The sequence below is a fragment of the Acyrthosiphon pisum genome, chromosome A2, assembly GCF_005508785.2.
Source record: "Acyrthosiphon pisum isolate AL4f chromosome A2, pea_aphid_22Mar2018_4r6ur, whole genome shotgun sequence".
Taxonomy (NCBI): Eukaryota; Metazoa; Arthropoda; class Insecta; order Hemiptera; family Aphididae; genus Acyrthosiphon; species Acyrthosiphon pisum.
Window position 1 is genome coordinate 77,903,160 of NC_042495.1, and position 22,003 is coordinate 77,925,162.

The following is a 22,003-nucleotide window of genomic DNA, read 5'->3' on the forward strand; positions in this document are numbered from 1 at the left end:
TACTTGAAAATAATACTTTAAAAAAAAACAGCTTTGATCGGTATAGGTATTTTAAAAAAGCAAAACAGTAAAATTACGATTCCTTTTACATACGTCATCAAGCCCGGATTAAGATAATTTTTGGCCAGGGGCAAAATAGTTATAATATATCCATAATCCATTTATTGTAGGAAACATACTACTGGAAGTGGCCTCCGCCATTGTTTGATATCCCTTGGGAGCTGTCCGGGCCCCCTTATCCCCCTTTATTCCGGGCTTGTACGTGATAGATAAACAAATAAACAATACTAGAAAAATCCTAATTAACACTTTAAATATATATCATCTATGTTTCATTACATAACACTATACATAAACAGAATAGGTATAAATATAAAAACAAAATAGAAACTATTTAGCCTTACCATCTGTGAATACGTTTGTATCTCATGGAAATCGCAAATAAGTTGTATTGAGCACTTTAATTTTGCATCGATATTTTGTCCCGTGATTGGTACAATCAAATTAAACTTAATCATAGGGTTGTTTATTGAATCCACGGTATTCACTAATCCTGCAGCCACTACTGGAGACGATTTTCCCGTTACCAAGTGTACATTGATAAATAAACCATGCTGTAGTGACAAATTATTTTACGATATTTTTTTAAATTTATTTTTAAGAAATTAAATTAGAATTATATTACCTTTGCAACAAAATGTAAAAGTTCTACGCTACTATTGCTGCGGTAGAAACAACTGCAGTTGAAATCAGCAGACCAAGCTAGACGACTAGGTGAATAAGCAACATCTTCTTGGTCCTTAAAACCCCATGTGAGAAAAATATTTGGTTCCGACTGTAACGATCTGATAAATAAACATAATAATATAAGTTTATTGTAGAATAAAACGAATGCTGCAAATATTTATTTCAAAGTATGGATAAAAATCAAAACACGTACTTTAAATGTTGTATACTTTCCGTAGAAAAGTTTATACTGTTTATATTGATTTCTAGTTGTGCAGAATTTTCTTGAATTCTAGGTGTGGTGTTCTAAAATGTTTAAACATTATTTTTATTACATTTTATTATTAAAGCTATACATATAAATCATTTAATAAATACACCTAATTAAATTATAATTTAATTTAATATAATTAATTTAACAACATTAATTAATAAATAAAATTATAGAAGTTATTAATATTATTTATTTAAATTATAAAATACCTACATAAGTTACGTATTACTTATTGGGTAGGTAACTGTTAATTATTGGTGAGTTATAAATTCAAAAATAATAAACTCAATTATATTTTTTGTCAGTTACCTACTGGCTACTATAGTAGGTAAGTATTACAATTAAAACAAATTAAATTGTATTTGTTAGTTATTACTTCTATAAATCTAAAATCATTCAATTACGCTTTTATACATGGGTGTCATAGTCTGCATTTCAGTTATTCTTAGAGGAGGAGTGCAAGGTTAATTCATTTTAAATAATAGTTATATTTCAAATAGCTGATGCTATAAATATAAAATAGGTATATTATTAACCTATTGTCTTGATTGTTAATTTAATAAATTATATGAAGTCCATTTTTAAATCAATACATTTACCACGAAATAAATTAAAAACGTAATACTTTATCTGTTTAGCAAGCTTTAAGGTTAAAATGAGAAGAAAAAATTATTAATAAAGTTAAATAAATAATATAGGAAATAATAATACCTAAATTAATATAATTATTAATTATAATAATATAGTACCAACTACCCACATAATAATATATAATTATCATAATTTATAATTGATTAACCTGTCTTAACATTTAAAATTTACTAAATTATACAACCTGATATAACATATAAATATATAATGTATCATAATCGTACTATAAGCCATTGTAACTTATTACTGTATAATGTCATAAGCCAATAACCATTGTTGTTGCAGGCGTTGGGCTTTAATCAAATAAAAAATAAATAAAAAATTTAATACAACAGAAAAAAAATATTATGCAATATGCAATTAGCACTTAATGGTTATCTATCTGAAACTTGATCTTACTAATCATATCAATCAGCTGTCAAAGTGTCGTTTTTATAATACTTTTAGCTACGGTGGTATGTTGAATGCATAGATATATTGCCTACGATTTAATACCTACGATTCACGATTATGAGCCCCCCCCTACACACACACAATGACGTCACTGCTTTTAAAATATAATGAATATCAAATATAACCTAGGTAGGTACCTATTGGATTATTATTAAATATTAATCCTGTTTTATTATTTATCGTGTTGGCCTTCGTTGTGTACGGAAAACTATACAAAATAAAAATACTTTTATACACATACCTCACTTATAGCTATGGTGTCTGTAATTAAATTAACTATTGGTTTTTTGGCCCACTGTTCTTGATTTAAGATAGTTCGTCTTTTAACCATCTGATCTCTGTACATAACCAACACTTCTAGGATATCATTTACTAGTTTTTCGAACTCCTTGTTTTCAACATTAATTTCGTTACTTTTCTTAATAGAACATACTGCTTTTTCTATCATTTCTAAGGTGGCCATAAGAGGTTCAGATAGATCCAATGTTGTAATATCCTTAAACAGGTCCATGCATATTTTAATAAACTGTACAGCCGTTTTTATATCACGTTCTGCTTGATCTACCTAAAATTAATAAACACCGTTAATTAATACCATATCCTTAAGTTATTTCCAATCACTAATAACCTAGGGAGTTAGTTAAAGGAACACTTGTACCTTATCTTTTAGCATTGTGTTTAAATAAGACTGAGAGTTCAAAGTTTGGTTGATTTTTAACTGTTCTTGTTGAAGCTCTTGAATTTGACTTTTCAGCCTACGAAAAAAATATTACTACCAATGCACTTGTTTACTCGTATTACTAATTATTACATGATTTAAATTAATTAAATATAATTTTGTGAATTATTATTATAACTTTCAGCTTTATTAAATATTTACCTTTTTTCTTCTGACTCCAAATGTTGATGTATTGTGATTACTTCAATTTCATTTTCTTTTGAAGTTGTGTTATTTGTCTATTGAATAATAAATGATAACGTCATGTAAAATAAAATAATTTAAACCAGAAAGGAGAAATTAAATAATATCTAGGACCTAGGTGTTCTCCATTGATTTACCTTGAGTTTTTTTTTTAAATCGTCATTTTCTTGCAGAATATTATCAATTTCTTTATGTCTATTTGTTATTTCATTCTCTTTTATTTCCAATATTTTGGATAGTTCCAAGTGTTGATCCTGTAATTAAACGTATAGCCGTATAGATAATAGTAATAGCTTGATTTCTATTTAATTAAACCTTCAAGGATTTATTCTCATCTGCGTAATTAGATAGTTTTACTTCATTTTCATGTATTGTTCCTTTTAACTCTGCGATGTATTTACTATTTTCTTCCATTTGTTTTAAAAGTCCCGCTCGAGTGTCGGAAAAATTGTCCTCTAATTCTTTCAACTAAAATTAATATAAATAATTATTGCTTATAAGTGTATACCTATTTAATATTATTTATCAATTTATATAATTATATAATTGTACATTAATTTATATATTGTTCAATATGATACAGCGATTATATAAACATATGATATTATATTTGCAGTGCAAAGGCTGTAGTTGTTCCGAAACAACAGACGTGAGATTATAAAAAAATACCATTACAGTATTTATATTTTATTATTATAATGTACATAATATGTATACTATAGTATTTAATATTTATTATATATTTTGATATGTATTTCATAGAATTACACTGGATAAAATCTTAGTCATGAGCTTATAGCTGTTAAGTTGTTTCGGGACAACACTTTTACATTCATTTATTGAAGAATCAACCTTTAGTCCGTTATTTTGATGATGTGGTTTGGAAGTAAGTTGTAACAGTTTCTGGTTGTGTTCTCTGAGCGATAACTTTTCTCGCTAATTAAATATTTATCAACAAATTAAAAATATAAACTCATTACAATCAATACATAATAATTATATACTAAACAGTTTATGATTGAAAATACTTGTAAGTCACGAATTTGTTCTTCTAATGCTTTATTTGTTTCTTTATAAGCATTATATTTTGGCTTTAGTTCACTTAAATTATGTCTTTCACTAATTAATTTTTCTTTCAATATGTCTAAATGTTCAAATTTAAAATAAAATAATAATTTATCCAACTATAACTTAGTTGTGACTTATAAGTTATAAAATATGACCATACCATGTTCTTCACGTTCTTTATCATACAATTCATTAATATCCATTATATTTTGTTCAAAAGCTTTACACTGAGCTTGTAAAGTTTCCATTTGAATCTCCATACTTTTAATAACTCTGTGAGATTGTATTAGCTCAATATTCCCTTTAAATTTACTTTTATTTTCTACTAAGCTACTTTCACTGTCAAATGATTCTGTGCTTTCAAATTTCTAAAATACACACATAATAAATATAAATACATTATTGTATAAATACCTACTTAATATATTAGCTTTTTAATTATTATTTTCAATGAAAAAATACACACTCTTTCAGGAAGTTTAATAGTCTTTTCATTTTCATCAAAACCTACTCTAGACAATCTTGACATTTTTTGTAATTTTACTGGCGTTGACCTATACAATTTAACTGAATATTTACCACCTTTAATTGTAATTATTAATTATATTAAAACTTATACAAACCTTTGTGAATGTCTTGATAAAGGTTTCTCTGGTCTTTGATGAATATTATTGTATAAATTAGATGATGTTTTCAGTTGAAATTTTAATACTTTAATCTACAATTACATTATTTATTGAAATATTGTATCTTTTAATATATAAATTATCAGGAAATTAGGTAGGTATCAATAAAGAGGTAATGAACTCCGTATGATAATTTTATTTAAATTTGCATATACCTTTGATACAAGGCGGGCGTTTTGTTTTTCTAATTCCTCGATTTTATCATGACATTGCCCAATTGTTTTGTATGATAAATGTCTTGAATGAACAGGACATGATTTATTGTGCACGAGACTCTTATTAGAACAACTGCTTGGTCGGTCTGTCAAAGAACCCTTACTTGGATGCGACGAAGACATTATATTTGATCTACTTGGTGAAACGTTAGAGGTCATTTTATATTGGAAATTTTAATTTTAATTTACAATATTTGTATAACTTTGAAAGAAATTACATCAAACACTTAATAGGTACAATAACATCTTAATAATTTTTCATGACTACAACTACCCCAATTTTATTTAAAATTACACAAACATAAACGTAATTACTGATTAAATATTAAATCTAAATAATCTAAATCACTAACATCATAAACACACAGAAACATAACAGTCACAACAAAAATACAAAAGTAAACGTTGCCTCATATGTTGTTGGGTGGTATTGTTGTACTGTTTGTTGCCATGGTGTCGTAACACTGCAGCTATTATACAACACCTATTCATCACCTTAGCTGTAAACACATTATTGAAATTAGAAAACATTCAATATGATTGATGGATATTTCCAGCTAGCAGCTACAGGATAACTTTAAAATTATACAATATACACGAACTTAAAATAATTCCAATGTTTTTTTTATTTCAAATAAAATTATAATCAGCTGTAATAGGTATAATATAGATAAAAATACTTCAGTAAACTATACATAGTTGCAATGGTCTACCGAAGTATAGATATAATTACTATTAATAATTAATACCTACGCTTACGCCCTACAGGACGTATCTAACCTAACCTACTTTATCCCCATCGTTATCTAGATCCCTGTGGTCACCTTCCGGTTAAAATCTAAAATATCCCTTGATTATAATATTGTTATGTAAAATCACCTTAGTGGCAACTATAAGGTCTATGGGTTTATCATATTATAATATATTTATATCATCTATGTCAATCGCCAATTATTGAAATTTGTCGGAGACGATTAACGATTCCAATAATTTCATTGGACAAAAAAAAAAAAAAGCTAACAATAGACATTAGACGGACAGTTCGTTAAGCAGTATAATATTATTATAATATAACACGAACTCGCACATTTCAGAAGAGTCAATGTTTACGCGTAAGTTTGTTTTCATATAATTTTGAGGCTTAAATTTAATTTTTAGACTTATAAATTAAATATTTATTGCCACAGACAATTTGTCAGCTGGGTGACGTAGAAGCAACAACCATATAGGTACGTTTGCTCCCAAAGCGCAATGTATAAAATACGCGAACCCGAACAATCCAAACCCCGCGTCTTCACCTCAATACGAGTCACGACAAGTTTAATACGTACCTATTATTTGCCTATACTAAACGCCGGGTAACACTTAAAGTTTATACGAAGTATTTAAAACAATATATTATTTATATTCATATTGTACATATATGTATATTATACACCTCATAATTATTAGTATTTACACACATTTTAGAGCAGTTTATAGGTACCTTATATATAGGTATTAAATATTTTACAATAAAATTAATAATTATATATTTTCTAGGTATAATTATTATTATTGATTATTTGTTATCAAGACTCATAGTTTAAACACGTACAGTGGTCGTACAAGTTACTAGATCAACCTGTCTGACATAAAATAGGAATATTATTTTGAAAAATATACCTATACAATAGGTACCTATATTTATTATTTCACGATGAATTGTTATATATTTTATATAGGTAACTCATAAAATTAAGCATTCATAGTTCATACATATTCGGATGTATGTACTTCATGTCTTCATAAATATTTCATTATTGAAATAGTGTAATTAATTTAATTAAACAATCGTGTTTATCATTAGTATATCAACAAGGACGTCCGCAGGGGGGGGGGGGGGGCAAGTAGGGACTGTTGCCCTCCTCCCTTGGCTTTTTCTGCGTCGATTATATCAATTATAAAAACTACTTATTCTATTCGTGTATATGTTATAAAACGATTTGTGATACCAATGACTGAATAAGCTAGAAACATTTAATTTTATAAATTACCTAAAATTATCAAATCAATAGTAAAATTGTATTTAATAAAAAAATTGCATTTGCTAATTTAAAATTACATCAATTAATCAAAATTATAATGCTGTAAGATTAAGTTGTAATTTATTATATAGGTACGTACCTATAGACTATAATTCATAAATAATTTTTACATTCCCTGCCTATATGAAAAAAAAAATATGTCACAAACAATAGATAAGTACTAATAGGATAGTGAAACAAAAAAATTAAAAAGGAAAATATTTTGCCCTCCCCATTCCCCTTGACAAATTTCTGCAGACGCCCTTGTATCAATTGAATTATACTATGGGTACGGTGACCGGCGCAAGGTGGCGGAATGCGTATTTTTAAAAATTAAAAACATAAAAACAAAAGGTGGGTAAGTGGATGTCGCTCTGCTATACGGTAGGTTACAAGTGGGTCACTGTATATAATGGATAGTATTAAATTTGAATTCAATGATATAATATCACTGTATAAGAAAAACGATTCTGAGCGGAGACGGTATGTCAGTCTAGATATTAGACATACATATTTAGGTATACTTATCTATAGTATTATTAATAATTTTCAAATTTATCATAATTAGGTAACGCGTTATATATCAACAACAAACCGTGGTACTATCATAGATATATAATAGTATACTTTAGAAGTTTCAAGTACCCACAAATAATATTATACAATCACAACAAAATAACTAAAATAGTTATTCCAGGTTTTTTAATATGTATTTCTTAGAATTTTTGGTAACAGAATTAAGTATTTACGTGGAATCTTGTTTTAAATTTTCAATTCTTAGGTATAAAAGTTGAACATTTTATAAATTTTTAACTACAAAATAATTATTCAATTTTAAATTTGATAAATTTTGACATTTCAACTTCAAATGCTTATAAAAAATAATTGTGCCTTTTTTTTTTTTAATATTTTTCAACTGCTATTGTAACAATATATCAGGAGCCTTGTATTAATTTTTTACACTTTTTGGCCCAATAGATAAAACTTGATTGATATTTATAGAAAAAAAAACTAAAAAAATTGAAAACTTAACAATGTCCGTAAACAGCTCAAAAAGAGTCAAAATGTTTTCAAATTTGTATGGTGTATAGGAAATGCTAATATAAACATTCAGTAAAATTTTCATGTATCTACAGTTATTCGTTTTTGAATTACAACAAAATAAGGAAATCGCTACATGAGAAATCGAGTGAATATCCAATGATGTAGGAATTTGAATTTCAAACGATCATAAAAATTTAATTTGAGTTTCTTATAGATATTTGTTGTTTGATAAAGGTAGATAATCTTATAAGGAATCTTGTATTACATTTTAAAATCTTAGATTTAAAAAGAAAAATTTTTACGAATTCTTAACCCAAAATAATTTGCAAATTTTCGTCATTTTTACGTATTTTGTCAATATTTGAACTTTAGATTCTTATAAAAAAAAATTGTGACTATAGACTTTTAATTTTTTTCATCTGCCATTGAAACAATATACTAGGAGCCTTCTATTAAATTTTCAAGCTTTTTTAACCAATAAATAAAATTTTATTGATAGATATTTATAGAAAAAAAAACTAATAAAAATAGAAACTGAAAATGACCCTAAAGAGCTCAAAATAAGTCAAAATATTTTTAAAAATGTATGGTGTATAGAAAATGAAAATATTAACATTCAGCCAAGATTTCGTGTGCTTACGGTAATTTGTTTAAGAGTTGCACCAAAAACCAAAATCAATTTTCGCGAAAACAGATTTTGTGTAAAAATTCCCGTTTTACCTAAATTTTTATTTTGTTTTTCACGGCGCTTTTGAAAACTACTGGGAAATTTTTACTTTTGACCCCCCAAAGTACCAACTAGATTCACTTTCCTATTAGAAAAGAAACTGTTGAAGAAAATCCAAGCACTTTTACTGTCTTAAAAGGTGATGACAGACACAAAAAAATATTTAAAAGTTTAAAAAAAAACACATCATTGTAAATTTAATACATTTATCTGTCCACTCAGAATCTAAAATGTAAATAATATAATTGTATGTTTTTTTATTGGTCTTAAACTCGGCAAATTGTGTTTATTAAGAAATGAAATGTATGTATATACTCAGGAAAAGGACAGAAAAACAGTAGTTAAATAAATTTTTTTGGACCCCCCCCCCTTGAATAAATCCTGGTTGCGCCACTGGTATAGTATGTACATTGATAACACGTTTTGCGGCACTCGTCGCTGCGCTTATAGTAGTGTTGCGCGCATGCGTATAAACGTAAAATCGCAAACTTTGGAAAGCTGTAACTTCTAAAATAATCATTTCCGCAAATTAATTTTTACACCATCGTTTTAAACTCGTTGAAATACATAGGTTTCCGAAAAAAAAAATCGAAGAATTCGCGTGGGCGCTAAACTAGACTTATGTCAAAACGTAAATTGATAACTGATAAGAATGTCGTTTACTGTGTTTCACGCACAGATATAATACATGTCTGGGGTTTCACGAATGGACAGCCAAAATGCCGAATACCTTAAAGAACGATTTCTGTAGCCATATAGGCATAGGCACTACTGCACTATGTAGCGACTAGCAACTATGGTAATTCGGTGTATAGCACGATTTAAGATAATATATCTATGAAGTACATTATCTTAAATCGTGGTCACTAGCTTGTACCCACTTGTCACTACTTCAGTAGGTTAGTAATCACCACGACAAAATAACAAAATATTTTGTCATGGTAATCACTTAATTATTGATCGTTTTTCAATATTCATTTCTGTTTTTCATTTTTCTCTAATATTTCTTATACCATTATGGCCTTTTAGTTTTATATTATACTGGGAATGACGAACCAACCAATTTCTCATTAATTAGTGATACTTGTTAATACCTATTGCAGTAATATCCATAACTTGTTGGCGTCTGCTAATGTAGGTAACGAGAAGTTAATATTTTAAATTTAGTCGATTGACATGCTTCAATGGCTCAATAAGGTCACTGAATAAAATAACTTCAACATTTTGGTAAATAGTATTTATTATTATTTAAGTACCCCATGTGTGGTTGTTGCTCTTTTTATGTTTTCTATTGTTAACCGAGTTTATTTCTTAATAGCGATACGTATGCATGTTCACATTCACACAATGGATTCCAAGTATAAAGAGCTGCATAGAGAAGCCATTTCCAACCAAACAGGCTCATCGTTACTTGAAATTTACACATCTCTGTTCCCATTGCCAATTCATATAATCATATTTATTTGGATATCAATTGGTACAAACTACAGCAAAAAAATCAACTTTCAGACAGTTTGGATGTTTCTTTTCGAATTTATTATAATGATACTACCAACTGTGTTTAATTTCACGTTGCTTTCAGATTATTCAGTTGGACAGTTCTTAATTTACATTACAATCATTTGGTGTTGCATTTACTTGGATGTTGTTGAACCACAATTATCTATCATCGAGTACTATTAAAACAAAAAAAAATCCATACATGACTGTTTATAGATTTATGCTCAATACGTATACAGTGTTTTGTATATTGGCAGTAGATTTCAATGTATTTCCACGGCGGTTCGCTAAGACTGAAACGTATGGACACGGTGTAATGGATATAGGTGTAGGATGTTATGTTTGTTCTAATGCATTATTGTTTAGCATTCCTAACACACAAAATATAAGTAAAAATGTACTCAAAGTTTTCAAACAAGTCTTACCATTACTTGTGTTGGGAATTGGTCGTACTTATTTTGTAACAAAAGCAGATTATCATCATTATGTATTTGAGTATGGTGTACATTGGAATTTTTTCATGACTTTAGCATTCCTAAAAATAATTAATCTATTTATTTTACCATTTGTCAGTACTTGTTGTCTCTCTGGTATTGCCACAATTCTGGTAATTATTTATGAGTTTGCGTTAAATTTTGGTCTAGCAGATTGGATTATGAGTGATGCTCCTAGAGACACACTGTTCTCAGCGAACCGTGAAGGCATTTTATCATTAATAGGCTATGAAGCAATATTTTTATATTCCTTGACAATGAAATCACGATTGTCTGTTTTTATAAATAAAAATCATTTAATAAACAATATGTTCCTTTTAATAGTAACGGCTTCTTTATCTATTGCTTTATTTTTATTGACATTCGCCATAAGTTTTGTTTTTGGTGTTTCTAGAAGATTAGCTAATGCTGGTTATGTTTACTGGGTATTATCTATATCTTCATATCTATTATTTATGTCGATTATGATTGAAAACTTCATAAATGTTCTTTTACATAAGATAGGACGATTGGGTGAATTCAATAGAATTTCACTCATCATAGATAGTATTAATGATAATTTATTATTTTTCTTTTTATTTGCCAATGTTGTAACTGGAGTTATAAATATGTGTTTGTACACTTTAGTAATGAATACCGTCTCTAGTTTAATTATTCTGTCTCTTTATATGTTTGTTATTTACTTCACAATTTATAGTTTACACCGTTATAAAAATAAAACTTATGTTTAATTTTTAAATATATTTTTTCACTGTTTATATCATGGCAAATTATGTACAAGTTATGTTTAAATTATAAAAATAAAAATGTTTAAAAATTAATGGTATCATTTTTTACAGCCGTAAATTGTATTGTATGGTTATCATATCAAAATGAGAATTTATAAAATAATCCCATGAACAATGTATTTTCTTTAAACTTCAAAGAACCAATTAAACGATGCAACGGTCAATACAAAATTAGAGATTAAAAAATATAAAAATTACATACTAATGATAAATTATTAACAACTTGGATAACATTGGTTATAGTCATAATAATAATTTTTCACCAAAATATTGAGCAGGTTCAAGGGTCAAGGATTTAGTACCCTTAAATTTAATAAACATAAATGGTAGGTAGGTATTTATGATAAAAATGTTAACACTGAAATCTGAATAAAATGTTGGTGAAATTTAATACATTGGTTTGTAACCTGTAATAATATTTGTAGATTAAAATTATTTTACAGATAAAAACAAAGATTTAAATAAATAGTGTATTTTAATTTTGAATGATCAAACAATTTACTAAATATTTTACATAATATATAACTTTTATTTTATTTACAATAATTTATTCTGGACTTGACGATGGATTAATAGATGGTTGAGATATGTATACTGGCGTAGGTCCATTGGCTTGTGAGGCCACCTTAAAAAAACATTTTAATATTAAGTTGATGATTAAAAAAATTTTAATATTTTAAGTATCTTACTTGTATGATTTGAGGTTGGGACTGAACCACTTGAACTTGTTGAGATTGAGGAGAATTTTGAATTTGCATACGAAGCATTTGCAGTTGATGAGAATTAATTTGTATCTAAAAAAAAAAAATTAAACCGTTTTTAATTGTTTAGTTGTTGTTATTTATTTATGAAAATGTTGTAAAGAACACAGATCACGATGATACATTATTTTAATTATTGTCAAAATGTATAACAACATACATTAATTATAGTCTATAAAAAAAAATTACAAAATTTAATAGTTATCATTAATTGACAAAATGTTACCAAATGGCCGTATCATAGTCATGCAATGCAAAAAGTTCAAGTATAGAGGTACTTAAACACATTCTTACCAAAAAAATAAAAAATTGAATTTATATAATATACTCCGGCACCTTGCCACCCTTCTAAATTATATAATTTGTTGGCTATCTCTTGATATGAGGTCAACCCAGTATTTGGAAAGAACGTCGTTCATGAACGCTCGTTAACGCGTTCAAGTTTATATTTAATGAACAATACGTGAACGTCACTCGTTTTTTTTTAAATAGAACATGAACGACATTTATATATTTAATGAATTTGAAAGATTTTTAAGACGTTCAAATTTATTTATTATTTAATAAATATTGATTGATAACACTATTATGATATATTATAAATTATACAAATAAAATACATGAAATTCCAGTGGGCATGCCTGGACATAAAACAAAAATAATATGATTTTCAAAATTTTGTGTTCGTGTTTAAACGATACAAAAAAATAAAATGAAATAGACGAAATGAACGTATTCATATTTTCAAAAAATGTGAACGAATTCTTTTATTAAGCACTTAATGTTAACGAATTCATTTTTTAGTGAACGTTCCGAATACTGGGTCAACCAATGAACAGTGGTCTGCTGAGATAATAATAAAAGTAGTGTGCAGTCTAACATCCAAATTATATTTATTTCCGTTATTTTACAATTAAATAATCAAAATTTAAAAAACCGGGAATGTTCTCAGCTGTATAGTAGGTAAAGAATACCACAGTAGGTCACTGTAATGGATGTGTTCAACTTGAATTAAGAGGATGTCATCGCACTATTTGTTTTCTCTCTCTGGTCCACGTGCAACATAGATAAAACGCACTTGCGCAGAATCATTTTTCTATGTTTTTAATTAATCTTATAGCAAAATCAACCATTACAAAAAAGATAGAGGGTAACATTTTTGAAGGAATGACAAATCAATTTCTCTAATTATTGTTTCAAAACAATTTAAACATCATTTAAATTTACAACATTTTTTTGTTTAATTTGAAAGTCGAATACAAGGTCAAATAACAATAAAATACAAAATCAATATGTCATTCCCTCTAAAATATTATTCTCTATCTTTTTTGTAATGGGTGATTTAACCCTAAGATAACTTAAAAACATAGAAAAAATGATTCTGCGCAAATGCGTTTTGTCTATGTTGCGCGTGGGTCAAAGAGAGAAAACAAATAGTGCGCTAACATTCTCTTAAAGATAATTTTATTTAAAGATAAATCATTGCACACAAAATCCATTCTGAACAACCGTTGAACTTGTTCGGGTTATTTTACTAATAAACATTAGTACTACAGTAGGTTAAATTCATTTTTGCCAAATTTGAAAATGTCAGTGTGTCTATAAAATATTATTTACTTTTCTTTAAAAGTAATTACCCACAAATAATATTTTAAAATATTACAACAAAATACCTAATTTTGTCCAAATTTAAACTTAAAATATCCATTAAAAAAAAAACTGTTTTTACATATTTTTTTTAGATATGTTGGATACAATTTAAACCACGTATGAGAATCCTTATTTTAAATGTTCAATCCTTACCTATAAAAATTGAACATTTTATTAACTACAAAATAATTTGTACATTTCTGAGATTTTGATGAATTTAAACTTTTAATACTTAAAAACGTGCCTAAATATCTTTAATATTTCTCAACTGGATACAAACTTATGAAGAACCTTGCATTCAATTTTCAAGCATTTCACCAAAAAAAAATTTTATGACGTTTATATGAAAAAATTAAAATGTCAAATGTCTATAAATAGCTCAATACTAGTAAAAATATTTTGAAAATTTTATCATGTATAGAAAATACTTATAATAATATATAAACATTCAATGATTATTTCTAGTATCCAGTGTCATGTCTTAGAGTTACACCAAAAATAAAAATAAATGTCGTCAAAAACTGGTGTGGAGTAAAAATCAAATTTCTTGAGGCTATTACTATTAGGAAAATTTTTAATTTTTGACCCCCTTAAGTACCAACAATTTTCACTTTCTTACCAGAAAAGGTGCTTAAGTAAATAAAAGCATTTTCACTATCCCAGAATGTAATGACAAGACAGGAAAAAAACACAACATTGTAAAATCAATACATTCTTTTGTTCCGCTCAGAATCAGAAACTCTGTTAAGACGGAAAAATTTGACAGCCCCAAGCGATTCTATCTTAGCAAAGATAGTTGTATAATGTTACGCAATATTTAAAATTTAAAGTTGCTGTATTAACATTTTATGAAGAACTTTTTGTTTTATTTTTAAGTCTTGGCTACCTATTAAATTTGAAAATTGTATAAATATTAACTACAAATTAATTTGCATAATGTACGCGATAGTGAATTTGAGGAAATCTGTCAACACATAAAAACTTGGAACGTATATAAAAAATGTGTGCTAATGAAATTTTAAAATTTTAAAACCATTGTAATTAAAACTTACGAGAACTCATTTTAATTATTCAAGCTTTTTGACTGCACATCAAATTCATTATAAGCACATAATATGGAAAAAAACTAAAAATTTCAAATGCTTATACATTTTTAAAAGTTGATTTTAAATTTTAATTGATTACTAATCTACAATATTAGTTGGAGTAATTTGTCATAAAAAAAAACCCAAATGAACTAAGCTATTGTTACCTATATAGCATTGATTTTATACTACATAATATTAACACTACAAGATGTAAAGATGTATATAGTGGTTTAAAATAATAAATAATACGATAATCATGATATGAATATCCTAGCTATGTTAGAACATAAATCATTGGTAGAATGCATACTACACTGATTTATTTAGATAACTATACTAAATTTAACCACTTGACCTATTAAAACTGGTCGTGATCACATATCCCCTTTCATAAATGATCTCAATGACTAACTGTTGAACAATGAGGTACTACGAGATGTATAAGTAGTAAGGCATATTGTCATACCATTTTCACAATACTAGGCTCAGTAGGCATGCACGAAAGTGAGTAATCTTATTTTAAAAAGATACTTAAAATTGTTTTAAATGTTTAAATTATACAAATTATTTTTTTGACCCATAAGAATTATTTTGAGTATCATGATTAATATTACTTTTAAAATATATACTTCTGCGTAGTTAACGATTATCAACACTTACAGGTATATGTTGTATTTCTCCGCTTGGAGTAATAACCTGTTGTACTAATTGAAGTACGCCATTTGAGTTTGTATTTAATGCCTGAGTATTTCCTTGTAACTGTATAACTTGTGGCTGACTTCCTGTTACAGTGGTTGAAGTACTTGTAATATTTGATGTATTATTTGGAATCTAAGTAAAAAAATAATACAAATTAAAAAATATATTATTCCATAAAAATAAAATAGTTAAACAATACTACTAAGGCTGACGACTTCTAGTACTCAAAAACCTCAAAATATGTATGAACACCTATACATTTAAAAAACCAAAAAATATAGCATTAAATTCTAAGTTAATTTAAATTTATAATAAATTATTATTTATTAAATTTTAATTTAAGTTAATGCAAAATAAAAAAAAATATGATATTTTAATTAATTGATAAAAACTTGAAAAATGAATTGCACGATAATCAAACAACACTAGTGGCATCATTTATGGGGACAATGTGGAAATTTGTCACTGTCTGATTTTAAAAGTTGCCCGAATTTTGAGAAAATATTATATTAAGTAAGTACTTAATAAAAAATTATTGTCACAATGATAAATAGGTTATTACTAGGGTGCAGGCCCTAGCTATTACCTAGGTAATAATTAATAGTTGGAGTATATTAATATTTAGATGCGCGTGGACTTGCATGTAAGTAGGTGGATATGTGTGTGAAGGAATAGCGACATATTATTATATATACAATAATATCATAATCCCAGATAATATGCAATTTTACTTCTAAAATCTAAAATTAATACAAACTCTAAAAACAACTACTTAACAGCCTTATTTATCATTGATTTAAATTAACTTAGCAGTCAAGTGACAGTTATGGTATTATTGTCTATTGTGGTAACTTTAGTTTAGAGTATTATAATTTAATTTGTTTTCGGAGTGTTTATAACTTTTTTTGAATATGAATGAATATCTAAAAAAAAAAATGATTGGTGCATCGAATGACAGACGGATAAAAAAAAATTGAATTACTACAAACTTCTAGTTTTTTCAAATGAGAACCTATTTTTTTACTGCAAATTATTTAGCAGATGATTTTCTTGAACATTTAGATGTATCTAAATCAATATTTTAATGAGAAGTTTCTGAGTTATTAAAATATTTATAATAATAATCCTTTAAAATAGTTTTACAAAAATAAAATATACTATATGTAATATTAAATGTAGTATATTTGATATCATGCTTGGATTATTTTTATTGATAGATCAATAATAATTACTAACATTTAAAAAAAATATATTTGCTGAATAACTAAAAGTGAAAAAGAGGGGATTCTAATTTGAAAAACAGAAGTTTGTACAGCCATTGAATCATTTTTCATTCTTAAAGGACATTACAAGTTACAACACTATTTTTTTTTTTTTTTTAATTTTAAGTTTATTGTTGTATTATTGTAGTCAAAATAATGAAAAATGTTTAGGTAAAAATCTGAAGTTAAATAAATGATTATGAGGTAATGACCTTTGATGAATAACCGCGTGACATCATAGAGCTTTTTTTTTCCATGGTATCAAGAACTGGAGGGGGAACTGTGTTAGCATTACGTCCCCTATGACATCATAGAGCTGTAGTATTTCAGGATTTTTTTTTCCGTAATCATAAGTCTATATGTTTGTACTTAAGACGATGGTGTGATTTAAAATGTAATAAAACTTGTTATTGTATACGTATTAAAAATTATAATTAAGTAAAATTATTGAGTTCAAAACTCATGTCGTATTGCCATATAAATCAAATTTTATGAAATTTACTAAAATAGTCTTATCTACTATGAAAAAACTAGAAACTACATCAAAATTATAATCACAGCAGTTTCATTAGCACAAAAAAGCACTTAAAGTTACATAAAAAAAAAATTATCTTTAACGATTGAAATAATTGTATTAATCTAGATACTTTTACACGTCAAACATACGCTGCTGACGACTTTGGCTCTATGACGTCACATGCATATTTTCAAACCCCTCATTGAATTCACCTTATTGTCATTGAATAATTAGAGTTAAAGTGTGAGAGCCACACTATATTTCTTAGATAATGACATACTTTAAATCCAAGCAAACTTGTTTTTAGTGTTGTGATGTCCTATAAGTAGTACAAAAATCTCAAGCATTCGAAAATATGGTCTTCAAGTGTATTTAAAAAATCCAAGAATCAGAACTTGAATATATGCATGATTCAAGCATAAAAATAGGATGAGCATGTTTAAAAAATCAACCTGTATAATATGCTCTTAATTTGTCAAATATACACAAATATACAATTTATAAGACTTGAGATATGTCAAACATATTTTATAAGAGAATATTAAATTAACCTAACCAAAAGGTAAGCTTATTTAATTATACAAGCCTATAATTTAATTATCGATTATAATACTACGCACATTTTCTATATTTACTTGATCTTGAGTACCATTCCCTAAAGATACTACTTGATTGTTCACTGGTTGTAAGATTTGTATTGTCTGTCCAGCACTTGACCCTGATGCATTATTTGTTTGTTGTTGTTGCTGCTGCTGTTGTTGCTGTTGTTGTTGTTGTTGTTGTTGAGCAAGTTGAAAATAATACTGAACCTAGAATTTAAAAATCAAGTAGAATATTATGCAGTTTATTTTCTTTATCAATATTTTACTTAATTTAATAAAATATTTGAAAAAACTAATTAATGAAAATGCAATTATTTTTGTTGTCAAGGTTACATATTAACGAAAACATATTTTTGGTTCATAGATTTTCTTTGTAGATTTTCCACATAAAATAAATTTAAATGATATGAAAAGTTAATATTTAAAATTGTTTATTCTATAATAAATTATTGGTGAAATACCTTACAGAATTATAGATAAAATAAATACAAGTACTTAATACCGATAAGTGATAATTACTTGTTCGGGATTCAGTGATGTCTTAACTTCTTTTGTAACAATTTTTGCTTCTTCTCTAGGCACTATGTCAATAAGAAAATCAAATTGGTCATACTTGGTAATCGCCATAGCAATATCATTTCTTTGTAAAGTCCGTCGACGGTTGTCTTCGGTATGAATCCAAGCGCGAAGAGTCAATTCATTGATAAATATTTCCGCAGCTTTCGAGAACAACATTGGAGCCTCTGCACTGATCATTTTTACATTGTCATCTAATTTCATCACTTTTTTTATTCTAGCTAGTGGTAATGCTTGTGTTTTTAAGTCTAACTAAAGAAAATTCGAAAAAAAAACTGCTCCGTCACAACCAAACATAATTTATAGAATGAACAAACTTACTGTTCCAATCTTTCTGATTTCCTCGATTGCTTTGGGCCAAAATTGGTTTAGGGCAGCCACATTGCATGTTTGATTGTTGTCTTCTACGGATATTGTAATAGCGTTGGGATCATCTTCGGTCGGATTGTCCTCCTCTTCTTCTTCTGTAGACCTGCAATTAGTACACGCTTATTATAAAAACATACAATATTCAACAGTCGGCCATTAATACTTACGGATTCACCAAGAACACGGACATGGTTATATTATGCTCAAGATTCGGATTCAATCCAAACGAATTAATTTGCCGCTCAAATTAGCGCATCCAACCAAAATTGGCGTATCGTTAGTTCTCTACAGAACAAAAGCAGATGTCCAATAGCTGTTCAACGACACAAATGACGCCCAATCATTTTTTCGGCCTCATACTCGTATTGATACTAACCGTAAGCGCAAGGAATCCCAAAACCTTTATAAACAAACTTTATTTTACTAACTGTAAGAATTATTTGTGAAATGACAGATGTTTCGTTTTTTAAACTATTAATTATTATTTACTTGCCACTATTAATTAATCCGTTCAAATCGATCGTTTTGTGCATTTAGATATTTGTTCAATTGTTCGTTAAATGAGCATTGTTATTACTTGATCATTTTTTGGGAACCACTGATAACATTATCTTGTGTGTCGTGATAGTCAGTGCACACTCCGACCGATTCCGACACTGCACTACGCCACTACTACAGAGTGCAGCTCAATGCGATGGCTAGAATAATATGAATGCATTATTATTTATTTAGTCATGGCGCCTTGCTCAGTCGCTCGGCGCTCATTGCTCAGACGCTCAGTGCCTCGGAAGCACCATGACAAAATTATTTAAAATTATTTTGGCATGTTAAGCACTAGTAGCACGAAATACGAATTTAGATATATTTATTATTATATCTTAATTCGTGATCAATTGTAGTCACAGCTCGGCTTCGGTTTCTATGAACAGAAGTGATTATATATTGTATAGATTCCCAATTTTTTTTTGACTCAAGGCAGTACAGTACCAAAAATATTTTCTAAAAATCCGGAAGCATCCTATTGAAGTACATCGTGTATTTACATTTATATTTTATAACTTGGGTTTTCTTTAGCTAGGTATAACCGAACATCGGAACATAATATTATATACATCGCATTGTACTATTTATGCTCCAAAGCTTTCAAACGTTATAATAACGTTAAATTTGACAAAAAAAAATTTAAATTTGTAAACATAATTATAACGGAAAACGTAACATAACGATTAACAAAGTACAACCAAAAACGTAATTTAGGTACCTAGGTATACCTATAACAAAACAAAACAATTTAAAAACCATTTATTTAAAAGTTATAATATTGGTTTTGTAGAAATATTTATTTCGTGCACTTTATTTTTGTCTTATAATCAGTGGCAGCGTCAACCTACCGGAAAATATAATATATTTATTATAGGTACCTTATTATCGCTATATTTTTATTTCATTTTATTACGGTAAAATATTTGTGACTGGAGCATGATTAAAGATATATATATATCTTTAATCGTGGACTGGAGAAGAGTTATTAATAGAGACCGGATTTATATGCACAAAAAGACCTCAAAATATGTTTCTAAAAATGCTCTAATATGCTACAAAACATGCACTTAAAATTGAATCGAAAACATTTTATTTAAAATTATGTAAAAATAAGTATTAATTAATTAAGTAATAAAAGAGGTATATAAGGGTTTTAATAGTATAAAAAAGTATATTTTTGTCATCTTCACTAAGTTTTTCACCATTTAACGTTATTTATTTTCAATCTATAAAATATTAGCCCTGATCGGCTTCCGGCGAACGCTTTAACTCTATTATAGGAACAATGAATTTATTCATATATTATTCATATATATATATATGTATATCTTCTTTTTTTGGCAATAATGACTGGTGGTAATATTATCGATATTATGTGGCTGTGAACGTGAAAATACGACGAAAAACAAATATATGTGCTATAAATAATAATATGCACTATAAACCTACAAATATGCATTAAATATGTATTTAATAGGTAAAAACATTGAAATATGCAAAATATGCAAAATACAGTTCGTGTTATTTTAATAAGAATGATCTAAATCGGTGACAATTCTCATCAGATTTCAAAAAGATTATTCCAATACGTATATGCATTTGCATATAAATCCGGTCCCTAGTTATTAAGATAAACAACGCATTATAACGTAGTATTGTCTCAAGCTATCAACAATACTAAAAATAGCTAAAAGCTAAATAGTACCTATAAATATATACTTAGTATTATTATATACAAATATGATGATAAACAAATAGTAATAATTCAACTTAACCGGCTACGATTTAATAATGTTAATATAAATATAATATACAATATCCTAGGCTAACAAATCGTCTCCATTGTATACGATATACGATTCTAACGTCGCGTCCAAAGTAAATCCGTCCGATCCGTCGAAATCCGTCGGGATTTTCCCCGTCTATGTTTATGTTGGGGGGCCAACTCGGGTATATTAATTATTATTACTGTTATTTTTAACAATATAATAATACAACAAGTCAAGAATTTGCTTACAGATCTTTAAGAGGATGTCACACTAGTTGTTTTCAGCGGTAAAAACACGTCTACGAAAAACAAACGAAAAGGCATTAAAAAGTGTTTTTAGAGTAAATATACTTATTATGAAATTTATAGAGAACAATATTTGCGCCACAGGTGCTGAAATATAGTACAAATTGTAGACGGGACGAGCTGTAGTTAAATCAAAAATTAATTAAAACTTATGAAACTTACATTTCAACTCAAGTATATTCTACCCTATCTTTTGGTAAAAAATTTATGAAAAATATTAAAGTATTGGTGAAACGGGACGGGATTCC

The 22,003-nt window shown here is 27.4% G+C and overlaps 3 protein-coding genes across 5 annotated transcripts; 1 reads left to right on the forward strand and 2 right to left on the reverse strand.

The window, feature by feature from the left end:
- Positions 1–320: 320 nt before the first annotated feature.
- LOC100165649 (centrosomal protein of 290 kDa-like) lies at positions 321–5,522 on the reverse strand. The gene is made up of 14 exons (XM_029490360.1): positions 4,936–5,522; positions 4,718–4,812; positions 4,561–4,648; positions 4,255–4,462; positions 4,055–4,170; positions 3,879–3,962; positions 3,342–3,494; positions 3,164–3,280; positions 2,985–3,061; positions 2,763–2,859; positions 2,346–2,669; positions 941–1,032; positions 686–845; positions 321–614 (listed from the first exon to the last, which is right to left on the reverse strand). Exons 1-14 carry the CDS (start codon positions 5,152–5,154, stop codon positions 336–338), a joined length of 2,109 nt encoding a protein of 702 aa, XP_029346220.1. The 5' UTR covers positions 5,155–5,522; the 3' UTR covers positions 321–335.
- Positions 5,523–9,387: 3,865 nt separating this feature from the next.
- On the forward strand, positions 9,388–11,596 carry LOC100163593 (GPI-anchored wall transfer protein 1). 3 transcript variants are annotated; one of them, XM_016805014.2, is made up of 3 exons: positions 9,388–9,956; positions 10,000–10,059; positions 10,151–11,596. In XM_016805014.2, exon 3 carries the CDS (start codon positions 10,475–10,477, stop codon positions 11,555–11,557), a length of 1,083 nt encoding a protein of 360 aa, XP_016660503.1. In that variant the 5' UTR covers positions 9,388–9,956; positions 10,000–10,059; positions 10,151–10,474; the 3' UTR covers positions 11,558–11,596. The 3 variants fall into 3 exon arrangements, with proteins under 3 accessions (XP_016660503.1, XP_001950684.2, XP_029345572.1); XM_001950649.5 differs by having other exon boundaries at positions 9,388–10,059; XM_029489712.1 differs by lacking the exon at positions 10,000–10,059 and having other exon boundaries at positions 9,388–9,966.
- Positions 11,597–12,070: 474 nt separating this feature from the next.
- On the reverse strand, positions 12,071–19,469 carry LOC100162282 (nuclear transcription factor Y, gamma-like). The gene is given in 7 exon segments (NM_001162666.1): positions 12,071–12,239; positions 12,304–12,408; positions 15,774–15,944; positions 18,212–18,400; positions 18,713–19,021; positions 19,091–19,241; positions 19,306–19,469. Coding segments are annotated over 7 exon segments (1,026 nt in total). The 5' UTR covers positions 19,329–19,469; the 3' UTR covers positions 12,071–12,161.
- Positions 19,470–22,003: the final 2,534 nt, after the last annotated feature.